This window comes from Perognathus longimembris, chromosome 23 (assembly GCF_023159225.1).
Source record: "Perognathus longimembris pacificus isolate PPM17 chromosome 23, ASM2315922v1, whole genome shotgun sequence".
Lineage (NCBI taxonomy): Eukaryota > Metazoa > Chordata > Mammalia > Rodentia > Heteromyidae > Perognathus > Perognathus longimembris.
In genome coordinates, this window is record NC_063183.1 from 9,560,527 (window position 1) to 9,574,252 (window position 13,726).

The 13,726-nt window shown below is 55.4% G+C and overlaps 2 protein-coding genes across 3 annotated transcripts in view; one reads left to right on the forward strand and one right to left on the reverse strand.

Moving 5' to 3' along the window:
- The window catches only part of Pdxdc1 (pyridoxal dependent decarboxylase domain containing 1), a 42,174-nt gene extending 40,540 nt beyond the window's left edge, over positions 1-1,634 (forward strand). For both annotated transcript variants that reach the window (XM_048333292.1, XM_048333293.1), the window contains exon 23: positions 181-1,634. In XM_048333292.1, the coding sequence (XP_048189249.1) occupies positions 181-407 (227 nt within the window). In that variant the 3' untranslated portion in view covers positions 408-1,634. The remainder of the gene's footprint in view (positions 1-180) is intronic.
- Positions 1,635-1,946: 312 nt separating this feature from the next.
- Positions 1,947-12,885, reverse strand: Ntan1 (N-terminal asparagine amidase). Its single transcript, XM_048333295.1, has 10 exons — positions 12,719-12,885; positions 7,078-7,180; positions 6,936-7,001; positions 6,614-6,722; positions 5,507-5,580; positions 4,528-4,581; positions 4,249-4,302; positions 3,661-3,758; positions 2,486-2,599; positions 1,947-2,283 (listed from the first exon to the last, which is right to left on the reverse strand). The coding sequence occupies exons 1-10, from the start codon at positions 12,797-12,799 to the stop codon at positions 2,098-2,100; spliced, it is 939 nt and encodes a 312-aa protein (XP_048189252.1). The 5' UTR covers positions 12,800-12,885; the 3' UTR covers positions 1,947-2,097.
- Between the last annotated feature and the right edge of the window lie 841 nt (positions 12,886-13,726).

Here is a 13,726-nt window from a genome sequence, read left to right on the forward strand (position 1 = left end):
TGGCACCCCGAGGGCAGGCCAGGTCTGGATGGGGGAGGGGGGCTGCCTACGGGCGTGCACCTGTCCTCACGGGGCCAGAGGTCCAAGCTGCCTCAGCAGGATCTGTGCAGCAACTTGTGACTTGTGATCGCAGAGGCCCGAGGTGCCGCAGCTCAGCTCCATCCATCCCATCTCTCCTAGGCCACAAGCCCTTCAAAAGGTCCCTGCGAGGCTCGGACACCGTGAGCGAGACCAGCTCTGTCAGCCACATTGAAGACTTGGAGAAAGGGGAACACCTGGCCAGTGGGTCGGAGCACAGTGGCCTAGAGGCCTCCAGCCCCGAGCAGCCCCTGGAGGCCACTGTGCCTCAGGCCAGCCACCCCGAAGATGACCACCCACAGGTAGAAGAGCCAGAGAGCTTGAGATAGGTCAAGTGCCAGGCATGAGGCTGCGCTGACCAAGTTACACTGAATGTGTGCACCGTGCCACGTGCTCGTGATAAAGTTCCTGTTGTCTCTGCAGAACTTGGACTTTTGCACAAATAGATGCCTGAAAGCCAGGCTTTCTTGGAAAGAAGTCATTCATTTTATCCGTAACAGCTGCTTCTGGTCTGCCCAGCTGTAGAGCACCCATTCCCCCAATTACTACAGAACACTAGTCACTGAGGAGAACGGGGCTTTCGAGTGTCCGGGCTCGCAGGGCTCGCTCTCATCTCTAAACGTAAGAAATAGGCTGCACAGACTTCTCTGCCAGGACTTGGGGTTCCCGCAGGGACCAGGGACTGCGTTCGGCACTCGTCTCAGCGGAGCTGCAGGAGACAGCCCTGGTTGGCTCGAGTGGGTTCTCGTGGGAGCCTCGGGAAGGGCACTGTGGGCCGTCTGGCCACACTGCTACTTTCCTGGAGGCTGAGGAAGGCCCGTGTGCACTCGTGCCACGTGTGGCGGGACCTTCCTCCCTTTCTCTACTACTCTTTGTAAACAGGTCTGAGGACTCATCTGCTAAGATTAATTGTACAGTCTCTTGACCATATATATGTATATTTTTAAATACTGGTAGCTTTTAAATTGGTGCCCTCATGTACTGCTCACTTCTGTTCATCCGAAAGCCCAGTGGAGGCTCCCTGACACTGAGCTGACACTAACGTGCTGCACACTGCTTCCTGAAGGCAGTCGCCCTAGACCTGCACCCCCAGGCCCTGCTCCGGGAGACCCTGTAGCCCCCTCTGCCCGGCTCCCAGACACTCCTGACCTGGCAGTCTCTCCCCGCACACAGCATCGCCTTCCGGAGCAGGTGTGCGGCAGAGAGGGTAGGAATCACACTGGTTTGAGGACTGTTGTTGGAAGCCTTAGTTACACCACATTAAGCCTCTAATTATTCTGATCAGATGTGATTTTTGACATTTGCCACTTGTCAAAAGGCAATTTTCCTTTTTTTTTTTTTTTTTGGTGCAGATGATTAGTCTTCCCTGTTTATTTGGTGCAATGAAGTCTAGCAGATAACTCGGGGGAGGGGTAAATTATCACCTTTAATGAGATTAATTTTTAAGTGTTTTTATATATTTGGAATTGTTAAGTTTTGTTGAAACAGAATTTCACCCTTGAGATACTATTTGAATGTTGGTTTCAATAAAGGTTCTTGAAATTGTTACTGGTGAACTAACTCAGTTTAGACAGCTTACTGTTTTATCAGGCACAGTAACATTTTTAGAAACAGAAAACGTTTCTAAAAATATAGCGTGCATAATGACTGCAATCTGAGCATTTTAATGACCGCACAGTTGGCCTCCCAGGCGCAGAGAGACAGAGCCTCCACAAGGTGCTGGGGCCGCAGCTCCGCAGTGTGGACGTTGCTGGGTGATTGGGTCACATTTTCCGTGTTGCTTCTCCGCTGTCCCCGCACCTTGTCCTCCTCCTCATCGCTGGATGCTGACTTTTAGCAGCGAAGCACAAAGTCAACATGAACAAGTGCCTTTGCCAAAATAAGATTTTATTTTGAAAATTACTTGAAAGACTAAGGATGGTGACCTAACACTAATGGATGTAGATTGCAAATTCCTCCCGACTCCAACCTTCAATAATAGTCTTTGCCATGCCAAAAAGTTGCTTTCTTTGGTAATTCCTATTTGCAGCTCCGGGGAGAAGAAATCTTTTCCCACAGGCCGTCTTGATTCTTTTTGTAGAGAAGAGCTTGATTTCCAGGAAACAGCGTGTTCATGGGAGAAGGGTTCTTCTTTAAGAACAACAAGGTAGACCTGATGTGGTCAACGAAGTGGGGGGGCTCGGCCAAAGGGGACGTGGAAAGGTTCTGAGGAAACAAGGGGCACGAGAGAGGAGAGGCAATGAGTCCTCCATGAGGACACCTGGGTCGCACTCACTGGGTGGATGTCGCCTGCCCCAGCTGCGCGCTATCCCTTCTGTTGAGGATGTGAGGACATTTCCTATCCCCTGCGGGGAGGCCCTTGCTTCCTCACGGAGGAGGAAGGCAGGGTCTGCAATGGAGTCCTCACCTCTAGTATGTGCTGGTCATCTTGCTGCAGCCAGAAGTCCACATGTGGAAACGGCATCCAGGAGTACGGGCCTATCCTCAGCAGCTGCGTGTGCGCGTCATAGATGCTGATCATCTGGGGAGACGAGAGGAGGGTACTCCTGAGTGTGCCTGCGCGTCAGCCTCCCACCACTGTGCTTCGTTCCAGCAACAATCTGAGGCTGAGCAGCAGCGCCAGCATGGACAGCCACGTGTCCACTGCGCCGTGCTCCCTGGGACGGCCCAAAACCACCTGGAGCTGCTTAGCTCGCGGTGCCTGCTGGCCCACCAAGAAAAAGGAAAACCTGGGGCTAGGCACCAGTGGCACACATGAGTCCTAGGCAGGAGGTTGAGATCTGAGGATGGAGGTTCAAAGCCAGCCTGGGCAGGAAAGGCGATGAAACGCTTATTTCCAGGTAGCCAGAAAAAAAAAAAAAAAAAACAGCAATGGAGCTGTGGCTCAAGTGTTAAGAGTGCCAGCCTTGAGTGCAAAAGTAACAGCACCAAGGTCCTAAGTTCAAGCCCCAGAACTGGCACAAATAAAACCAAGGAAAACTTGTATGAAGTGGATTCACCAAATGATCCATTCCCCAAGTCTGCAGTGTGACTTAACCCGCAATACCCAAGTTATGCCTCTTGATTCCAGGAATGTCAGTCTTTCACAGACTTAAGTATGTTTCATACTCTGAACATTTCTACAAATCCTCCCACTCATTCCTCAGATGGGGCATGGAGTGTTTTTGTGTGTTTAATTGACTCCTGTAGTGCTAGGAATGAATCCATGGTCCTGACATTCATGCTCATTAAGCAAGCACTACCGCTGAGCCCTAGCTACAGAGCCTACTTTTCAAATAGTCTTTAAAAAGCACCTACAGATTGGGGCCTTAGGGCTCTCTTGCACACTCCAGGCCCTGCTGGCTCAGCTTGAGGGCGTTCCTCAAGAGTTGTTAACTTGAGTGAGCTGTGGGGCCAGGGTATGGAGCGGAGCTGTGAGGCGAAGACCTAGGTTCTGCACTTAGATCTGAAGGATGTGTGTATCCAGTCCTGGGAAACCCTAGCTTTCAAGAGGCAGTGATCAGCTCCTCTCGGGCTCCTTAGAGTCCCTCTTTGGCCCTTTTCCCACTTCCCTGTCCCTTGGGGTGAGGGGTCTGCACTCACCGGGCCTCCTGCTAGAGCCCTGGCAGCCCGCAGCTCCGCCTCTGGACCCCGATCTCGAAAGGAAGCTCTGTAGATCTCTGCAGTTTTAATGTTGACAGCTGCAAGGACAGCAGAGGGCTGACATGAAAGGAACAAGTACGACCCTTGCACTCTTACCACCACGCACAACAGCCAGAGTTGGGAGGGGAAGGATGGGATGCGGGGAACACGCCGTGACTTCTGCAGGTGACCTGGGAGGCTGTAACTACCAATGATTGTGTTTGATGCGCACAGAATTATGGAGACTAAAAGAACTGACGACCACCAGGACAGCGCAATTTGGTGCTCGAGTGCCAGATCATGGCGGGGGCCTAGAGTTCCACACGTGTGGAGGATTCCTGTCGTCGCCCCAAGGGAGAGCAGAGGCCCGAGAGACACACACATCAGCGCAGGCACAGGCTGTACTGTTCTCTCTGCATGGCTTCCCAGATGTGGTAGTGGAGCTGTGTGCTCACGGGAAAGCCACAGAGCCAGGGTTTGAACAGATTCCAACCCCAGGCTGCCCCACCCACCTGTAACACCGCCAACCCCCCAATAAACACTGCTTACCAATGCCATAAATGATTGGGAAATGGTTTTCATTTTCTTCCCGGTCATTTAATTCTAAAGAAAGACAAACAACTGTAAAATACCGGGTCAAGATGCACTACACTGCTGTTTCTACTCTGTACTAAAGAGCCGGCTCAGTTTCCCTGCAGCGGCCCTGCCACCCCCTGCAGCTCCTCTGCCCAGCGCGCTCTCCTCCCGCCCCTCCCGAGAGGAGAGAAGCCACTGTGGCGGGGCGTGAACGGCCAGAAGCCTCGCAGGGAAACAGCAGAACATACGTACCTGTCACACACAGCGTCACTAGATGAACATCATCTTCTTGCTTGTCAAATTCACCTACAGTGGGGACAGGGAGGCTGAGGTCACTGGGGGAGAGGTGTGGGGCTGTCAGCTGGCCTCAGCCCCACCATCCTCTACAGTCAGACCTTGGGGAGCTGCCTGCCCAGCACCCCGTCTGCGCTGGGACAGGCAGGGCAGCTGCCTCGCTTTCCCTGCACAGGTGTGTGCGTATTGTGATTTCAGGTCCTGATTATACTTCTGTATTTACCCATGGAACGCAACCCTCTTCACAAGCAGTACTGTCTTTATGCTGTGATCCCGCCCCCCACTTTTTGTGCCAATCCTACCTGGGTCTTGAACTCAGAACCTAGGCACTGACCCTGAGGCTCATTACTCAAAGCTAGCACTCTACCCCCTGAGACATCGCTCCACTTTTGGCTTCTAGGTAGTTAATTGGAGATAGAGTGCCTGGGCTGGCTTCAAACCCCGATCCTCAGATCTCAGCCTGAGTTCTTTGACACAGGGACCCCCCTGCCTCCGCTTCTAGGAATGACAGACATCACACCGGCTCCTAAAAATGGTTAGTGACAGCAGAACTGCTCTACTGAGAGACCTTACACAGGTCCTGCTGTCTCGTGTGCCCATTAGGTGACTCAGATCCCTAAAAGTAAAGAAGCGACCCTCCCAGTGCAGTGTCTGCTCCCTGGGTGCCCCCACCCACATCACTGCCTGCTCTTCAGCGCCCTCCCAGGTGCTCGGCCCGGTGGGCGGGTATGCTCACCACAGCTCCTGCCAACTAATCTCATGGTGCCAGTTCTGCTTTAGCAAATCTTGTTTCCCCACATTGTACGCTCCGCTCCGAAGTTCAGTCTGCACCTACAGCCCCCGACCCCCCAGCTTGTCTGCGGGCGGCTCAAGGGCTCTGCTACTAGAGGTGATCACAGGAGCAAGTGCAGGAACATAAGGGAAAAGACAGACTTACTAAGCAGCTGGTGGGTCAGTTTCTGTGACAACTGCCTGTCGTCGCTGAAGCCCCCCACGAGGTGCACCTCCAGCCTGGAGAGGGGACAGTGCTCAGAGTCACAGAATGCGGGGGTCTTTAGTGAAGGTGTCGAGGCATCGGCCACCTCTAACACCGGCCCCTTCTGTGAGAGGGTGAGCAGCAGCAGGGTCCCCCTGGGGGGCAACTGCAGCAGCCATGAGATGGAGAAAGGCCATGTCCTGCCCTGTGTCATGTGCATGTGCACAGAGGGTTCCCACAAGGACCAGGATGGCTGCTGCAAAACCACTGCACTGTGCCTTCCCCAGACCTGCGGCCAGTGCTGCCGTCCACACTGCCTGCTTCCAAGACACAACCTTCCCAAGGAACACAGGGATGTTCACGTGGGCCCAGTTCACATGCTGCCTCCAGGAGGAGGGGAATACCCAGCCTTGCCTGAGAGCCACACGGCCCCCGGTGTCACCGTAGGTGGCCATCCCTGCGGGCCACATGGACCCGGGCACTTTACATTTTAGGAGGGAGGAGGGAGCCCTCTATCTGTGGCCAGGGCCCAGTCTCCAGGGTGTTCCCTGGGACTCAAGCGAACAAGCGCTGAGGCAGCCACGCAGGCGCACTGGGCAGAAGACGAGAGGAGGGCCAGGTCTGGTGACAGGAAGGAGGGGACAGGGTGTGGACACTGGTCCGGCAGCTGGCTCCGGGCTGTGTGCCTAGACAAATGGGACTCTGCTTGTGTAACGCTTGTGTAACACATGTTGTGGGGGGACAGTGGGAGGGATGGGCAGACCTGTTCTGAGCCAGTGGACCCCACTGAAACCACTGCAGTGCCCAGAAAGTGTGGACGGGCCCTGGCTCTCCCGTAGCACCCTGGTGGGGGCTCCTGAACCCCAAAAACAGCCAATGCTGGAGGAGTGACTGAGTGACGGCTGTAGCTCGAGGGTGCTGGGGTCCAGCCTTGGCCTAACTCAGGCGAGGCCACAGAATAAGGGTGAGTACATTGTGACTCAAATGAGTTCAAAGTCCAAGGTCCCCTTCACAGCCAGTGCCCAGAGCTCACCACGCTGACGCCAGCACTGGCACCGGCATGCTCACCTTCCGCACTGAGCGCGGTCAGAGAAGGCCTTGATGGAGTTCATGATGAGCGGCACCTCGGCCTTGGTGTCTGACCCATCGCAGTGCGTCAGGCAGGTGGCCCCGTTACCTGCAGAACAAGGTGACACGGCTCGTGAGTCCCCACGGCAAACCCCCATGCCAGAGGCAAGGCCACTCCCGTCCACTCGGCCCACCTCATCTTTGCATGGGACACAGAGCGGAGAGAGCAGCCGTGCCACCCACCAACCCATTCCCACCAGGGCGCCGGACTGGCCCACATGTGCGGAGGGGTCACATGACTGCTTCCTTCGCCTCAGCATACCTGTGTGCCTCAGGACCACAATGTGACAAGTGGTGGCATCATCAGAACCCAGAACGGAGACGGAGCCTGTACGAGAGAGAAAGAAAATAAGCCATCCAGTAACCTCCGGGAAGAACACCCACTTGACGGCTTCCTAACCTACCATCCTTTGGGGAGGTCACTGCAAGCTCTCTTTGCTGAACATACAGAAGGCCCTGGGGTCCCACTTGTTGAACAGACTGACCTCTGAGAAGTCTGGCTCTTTCCTGTTTAATTAAAACAAAATAAAATAGGGACGTAAATTAGTGAGGCATGAATAACTAGGGGTGGAGAGAGCCGAGGAGTTACTGGGCCTCCGGTGTGTCTCAAGTATACTCTGCCACACTCATTGTGGATGCCAGCAAACGAAGTGCTTTGACCTCCTGAGGAAGGAGGCACACAAACGCTCAATGCGGAGCAGGGGCGGGTGGCTCCCCACCCCCAACCCTTCGCTTTCTAAGACTGGGGTGAAGGACTTCCCGACCCGCTTATCTAGGAACCCCACTTCTGCAAATGCATACTGAGGAAGGAACTCAAAATGGGCCCATTGCTGTTGCTCGGAACTGCAAAAGGCTGGGAGCAACAGTCAGTCACAAATAAAGGAGACTGTGGGAGAACTCCTCGATGTTCCCTAGAAGGCCAGGCATAGAAGGACACGTTCTCAAAGAGCTGTAAAACACTATTACTATCATAGTGGTGAAGAGTTTTCACACCAAGAAAACACTAGAAGAATATGAACAGACCCACAGATGAAGCAAATGTGCTTTTCCTGTCACTCTGGCTTTGCTCTAGTGTCTGAATGTTTTCTGATCTCATTATTAAAGACAGGGCATGTAGAATATGTTAATTAGGTATCAAAGATGTGAATATTTGTGGGCTGGGGATATAGCCTAGTGGCAAGAGTGCCTGCCTCATATACATGAGGCCCTGGGTTCGATTCCCCAGCACCACATATACAGAAAATGGCCAGAAGTGGCGCTGTGGCTCAAGTGGCAGAGTGCTAGCCTTGAGCAAAAAAGAAGCCAGGGACAGTGCTCAGGCCCTGAGTTCACGACCTAGGACTGGCCAAAAAAAAAGATGTGAATATTTGCATCAATTCTTATCCATAATTGCTTACACAGCAAGCCCAGTAGGAGAGAGAATGCCTGCAACCCCAGCCCCCAGGAGGCAGAGGTAGGACTGCAGGGGTTGGAAGCACTAACCAAGAACAGAACACCGGCTAGCAAGTGTGAGCCCAGTTAAAGCCCCAGTACCGCCAAAGAAGGGGGGAAAAGGAAAGGGAAGAAGAGCATGTGCACCTGGAAGCCACAGTGTGTAGCTCAGTGGCAGAGCACTTGCCAAGCATGTGCAAGTGAAAGCCGAATTAGACACTTTTTCAAAAATGTAAAGCTGATAGAACACTAATGGGTCTCACAGTTTCCCTCTGATGCACAAGACTTCAGATGGGGCTGCTTCCACTCAGCCCTATCTATGGTCCCCTGCAGACGCCACACCACCTCCCAAACTCCTTTAGGTTTGTGCTTTGTTTCCTAATAAAATAGAGGATGAGGGGCTGGGAATGTGGCTTAGTGGCAGAGTGCTTGCCTGGCATGCATGAAGCCCTGGGTTTGAGTACTCAGTACCACCTAAACAGAAAAAGCCAGAAGTGGCGCTGTGGCTCAAGTGGTAGAGTGCTAGCCTTGAGCAAAAAGAAGCCAGGGACAGTGCTCAGGCCCTGAGTTCAAGCCCCAGGACTGGCACAAAAAAAAAAAAAAAAAGGATGAAAGCCAGGCATTGCTGACTAACACCTGTAATCATAGCTACTGAGGACTCTGGTTCAAAGTCAGCCTGTGCAGCAAAGTTCATGAGACACTCATCTCTAGTTAAACACCAAAAAATACTTAGTGGAGTTGTCTCAAGTGCAGAATGCTAGACCTGAGCACAAAAAAAGCTCAGGGTCAGTGCCCAGGCCCCCAGTTCAAGCCCAGAACTAGCACCAAACACACAAAAAAAGAACAAAAAAAAATCTTATAGATGACATTGCAACTTGAATTTCATATAATGTCCCATGTGATAGAATATTGCAGTTTTAGCTGGGCATGAGTGACTCACACCTATAATCTTAGCTATTCAGGAGGCTGAGACTAGAGGCTCAAAGTCAGCCCAGGCAGAAAAACCCCATAAGACTCTTAACTCCAATTAATCAGCAAAATGCTGGTTAGAGGTACAGCCCCAGCCATGAGGGAAAAAGCCAAGCAAAGAGCAAGAGGCCCTGATACAGGCCCCAGTACCCAGGTACTTGTATGCACACACAAGTACAAACAGAACTGGAGGTACAGCTCAAGTGATAGCAACCTCAAAGCCTTGAGTTCAAAGCCCAGCTTCATCCAAAAGACGGGAAAAAATTTTTAAAAGTAGAAACACGGGTAGTGGTATAGCTCAGCAGCAGAGGGCTATCCTCACACTCAGCACTGCAAAAAACAAAACAAAACCAAAAACCACAACCAAAGTCATGCACCAACATCACGGGATTCTGGAAACAAGGGAGTTACAACTGGGCCAGGAGAGGCCACTCTGGGCAGACTGTGGCCAGCATTACCCTTGGCGGGGAGGAGGGGTGTGTGGCAATGGTCTGCGCATGCGCCAATGGCCTGTTTATGCGCCTGAGCATGTGCACTCCCCCCCCCCGCGCCTGCGCATGCGCCAAGAACGTGTCTATGGGCTGGCTAGGTTCTGCGCATGTGCCAAGGGCCTTTCTGTGCCGACGGCCTGCACATGCATCAAGCCATGTGTGCACCCCAGACCCCAGGCTGTGACTGGGGGGGCTTGCTATGCTTTTACTGAACCTCATGATGTCATGGAAACAACCCCAGGGCTAACAGCCCTGCAGTGGCGGAGTCGGGCACACTGCAGAGATTGCAGGCCTGGCTCCCGCCACCGCCAGTCTATGGGGCCTGCCTGAGACAAGTCACTCAACCCTCTATCTGGTCCACACGTGAAAGAGAAAGATCCGGGCGATCCAGGTAGTGGAGGCCTGTGGCCTGGCCACCCGGAGTCCGGCCCCCAGCAGAGGCCTCAAAGCACTTGTGTACTGTAGCTCCCAATACATCCCCCCCGCCAAGATATAGTTTAGTTTATCAACTAGGCACTGTAACACATAATAATTATAAACAGAACATTAAGTGATAACCATAAAACTAAACAATTCCAACAATCCACTGAAATAAGAGTGGCTCACATTTATGAATTGTTAATCTAAAACTTTCCACATAATACTTTCACACTTTGGTTGGCTGCAGTGAGTGAAACCGCGGACAAGGGAAGATTCTGTATAGCTTTCCAGGTGTCCAGTTGCTGAAAGAGACACAGTACGCAGGATCACAGCTGAGTGCTACTGGCTCACGCATGTAATCCTATGCCCTTGGGAAGCTGAGATCTGAGAATCATGGCTCGAAGTCAGCCCAGGGAAGGAAAGTCTGGGAGACTCTTATCTCCAACAAACTACTCAGAGAAAGCTGGAAGTGGTGCTGTGGCTCAAATGGTAGCGCGCTAGCCATGAGCTTGAAGAGCCTTAGGAACAGCGCCCAGGTCCTGAGTTTAAGCCCCAGGACTGGCAAAAAACAAACACCTCAGTATAGTCACAAAAACATGAACTAAAGTGTATGTGCACACGCATGTACACTCACACACACAATATTCTTTTTTTGTAGTTTTGGCACAGAATCTGTGTAGCTGAGCGCTGGTGAATACACCTATAATCCTAGGTACTCAGGGGACAGAGATCTGAAGATCTCGGGTTTCAGTGCCAGCCAGGCAGGCAAATCTGAGACATATCTCAGCAGGGACTCTTATCTACAATCAACCAGTAAAATGTCAGAGTGCAGGCATGGCTCAAGCAGTGCAGCACCAGCTGTGAGCCAAAAAGCTGAGGAAGAATGAGAGGCCCTGAGTTCAAGCCTTCATAAACACACACACGCTCACTAGGTAGCCCAAACTGATCTGGAACACTCAATCCTTGCCTCTTCCTCGGGGCTGGGATCACAGGTAGACAGTGCCAGCCCTGACTGGTTTACATGATCTTTTCCCCTTAGAAGAGCATATGCTGCTGATCACAGTGGAACCATGAAACTCATCTCTCCCTATGGCTTTTAGCTACAGGATCCATCACACCTCGGTAATCTGGGTTTACTTCCTCTCCTCCCCACACGCCCTAGGTCAGGGAAACTGGCCAGTCCCCTTTGACAGGGCCCACGTGTCCCCAGAGGCCCACTCCCATCCCTCCACCATGTTCCTGCAGCCCAAGCTGCTCCCCACTTGACAGCCTTACCAGACCCCTCTTCTTCAGGAGGCCAAAACCTATCTCCAGAGGCCCCTCAGGAATGGACCCAGACCCCACTTCCTGCCGTAGAAACTCGCAGACATAAGAGGAGAGCCACTGAATGAGGTGATTCCAATGTTTTCCTTTGACAGGAACCTAACACCAGGGAAGTGACAGCCCAGAGCCCCACCCAGCACCTCGCAGCTGGCTAGCACTAAGATCCTCCGTCTCCAGCTACTCAACAAAAAGACGGAAGTGGAGCTGTGGCTCAAAGGCTAGAGTGGAAAAGGGTCAGAGACCAGGCCCTGAGTTCAAGCCCCAGTACAGGCACAAAAAAAAAAAAAGGAAGGAAGGAGAGGGAGAGGGAGGAGAGGGGACGGGAGGGGAGGAGGAGGAGGAAATCCAAGGGGTGGCAGGAGCACAGGTGCAGCCCTGCAGACCTCTAGTCTGTCTGTCCATTTGCGTGACACCCACTGAGCACTGAGCCTATGCTAGGAGCCGCCAGGTAGGGCTCTGAGCCCCCGCCCCCCTTCCGGAAGTTAACTTTCTGGGAGGAAGATCCGGGGGGAAAACTAACAAAGAGAGCAGACCCAAGTGGACGGCTGTAATCCCCGCTACTCAGGAGGCTGAGATCTGAGGATCGAGTTTGGAAGCCGGCCGGGACAGGAAAGTTCACCAGACTTCTATCTCCGCTGAACCATCAAAAAGCTGAAAGTGGCGCCGTGGGCTCGACGCGGTGGGGCGCCAGCCTTGAGCAAAAGCGAGCTCAGGCACGGCGCCCAGGCCCCGAGTTCAAGCCCCAGGCCACGCGCGCGCGCGGCAGGAAGACGCTCGCCCTAACTGGGGACGCCCGCGGCCCCCGTCTTTCCCTCCCGCTTCCCAAGGGGTCCCCGCGACTGCAGAGACCTGGCCAGGGGACACACAGACCCCCCCCCCCCCCCACACACACACCCGCTTCCCCAGGGCGTGGTCCCCACCAGCTCCCGCCGGGGCAGAGCGAGCGGGGCGGGCTTCCTTCCGGCTGGAACTCTCGGCGCGCCCGACCTCCCGCGGGCCGGCCGGCGAGGGGAGGAAGGCGAGGGCCCCCCCCACGCCGCGCTCCGCTCCCTACACGCCGCCCGAGGGCCCCCAGGACCGCGCTCCGACCGTCCGCGCTGGCGTGACGTCCGGCGCCACATTCGCGCACACCTGGTCCGGCAATCGCGGGGCCCCGGGGAGCCCTCTGGGCGCGGTGCTGGGCGACCTTGGGCCAGCCGCCTAACCTCTCTGGCCCCCGACGCTCGTGTCTGAGAGCAACCCGGGCTTCCCAAGTCTGAGTGCGGAAGGCGCTCCGCAGTCCGGAGACCCCGGGGCCGGCCGCGCCCGCGCGCTCGCCCGCGCCAAGTTCAAACTCCGACCTGGGGAATCCGGGAGGCGGCGGCGGGTCTCCCTCGGCCCGCCCCGGAGCCCCCCGCGCCGGCCCGCTCACCTCCAGACACGGGTGGGAGCGGACCAGCTCCGCCGCCGACTGCGGCAGCCGCACCCGCCGCCCGTCCACCAGCAGTGGCATCGCCGAGGCGGCTGCCCCGGCTGATCCCGGGAGGCGGCGGCCTCCGCTGCCCGGCGCCCCCGGCGCCACTGCCGCCGCCGCGTCCCCGCCCGCGGCCGCTCGGGACACCTCGCCCCTCTCAGTCGCGGGCGCTTCCGGGAAATGTAGTCCGGACGGAGCCCATACCCACAGAAAGGCTTAGGAAGCGCCAGGTAGGGCCCGATGTCTTATGGGAAATGTAGTCCGAACGAAGACACGCAGCCAACCACGAGTCCGTCCTGGCACCGCAAGGGACGCCGGGAAATGCAGTCCCAGAAGCGTGGAGGTGACGTGGTCTTCGCAGCGGGTCGGAGGGGACTCCGCATTTCGCTGCGGCGGGCGCTCAGCCGGAGGCTCGGGCATGAGGTTGGTCATGGCTCCCGCGCCTCTGTGCTCAGGGGAGTGGGTGGCCTGCGGGGCGGGCTTGAGTGTGGGGTCCCGCTGAGCAGCTCCGTGGAACTGTAGCCAACTGAACCGAAGCGGCTGCCGCTGCGCGCGCACCTCCTGAAAAAACCACCGTGCCGCGCGCGTCCGGGGTCCGCGGGAGCCCGGGTGGGCTGGAAACCCGGGAGGCGACCCCTAAGCCCGGGGTGGGCTGTGGGCCCTGCGGGAGGCGAGCCCCTGCGGCCCTGTGTCCGGGTGCACGCGCCCCACGCGTGCGCCCCCCGGCTCCACGCGGGTGGCTACAGGACGTGCGGGCTGCATGCTGCGCACCCCACACCTCCGGGGCACCGTGTCCTCTCGCTCCCACATTCTCACTTGTTCCCTGGGCAGCAGATGCAGGGCACTAACTAGCTTTCGGGGACTCCCCAGCCAGTACTCGCCTCATTCCCGCAGACAATCAGGCGGGAAGCAACTTGTAATGACCATGGCCTAAAATTAGGGTTTGAACCCAAGGCGAGCTGTGTG

Excerpts from the sequence above, each read along its gene's own strand:
- Ntan1 (XM_048333295.1), bottom strand. The coding sequence starts at position 12,799 with ATGCCACTGCTGGTGGACGGGCGGCGGGTGCGGCTGCCGCAGTCGGCG. Across the intron at positions 5,581-6,613 it reads GACCGCGCTCAGTGCGGAAG|GCTGGAGGTGCACCTCGTGG; the intron begins GTGAGCATGCCG and ends TCCCCTCTCCAG. Across the intron at positions 2,600-3,660 it reads GGGCTCTAGCAGGAGGCCCG|ATGATCAGCATCTATGACGC; the intron begins GTGAGTGCAGAC and ends TCGTCTCCCCAG.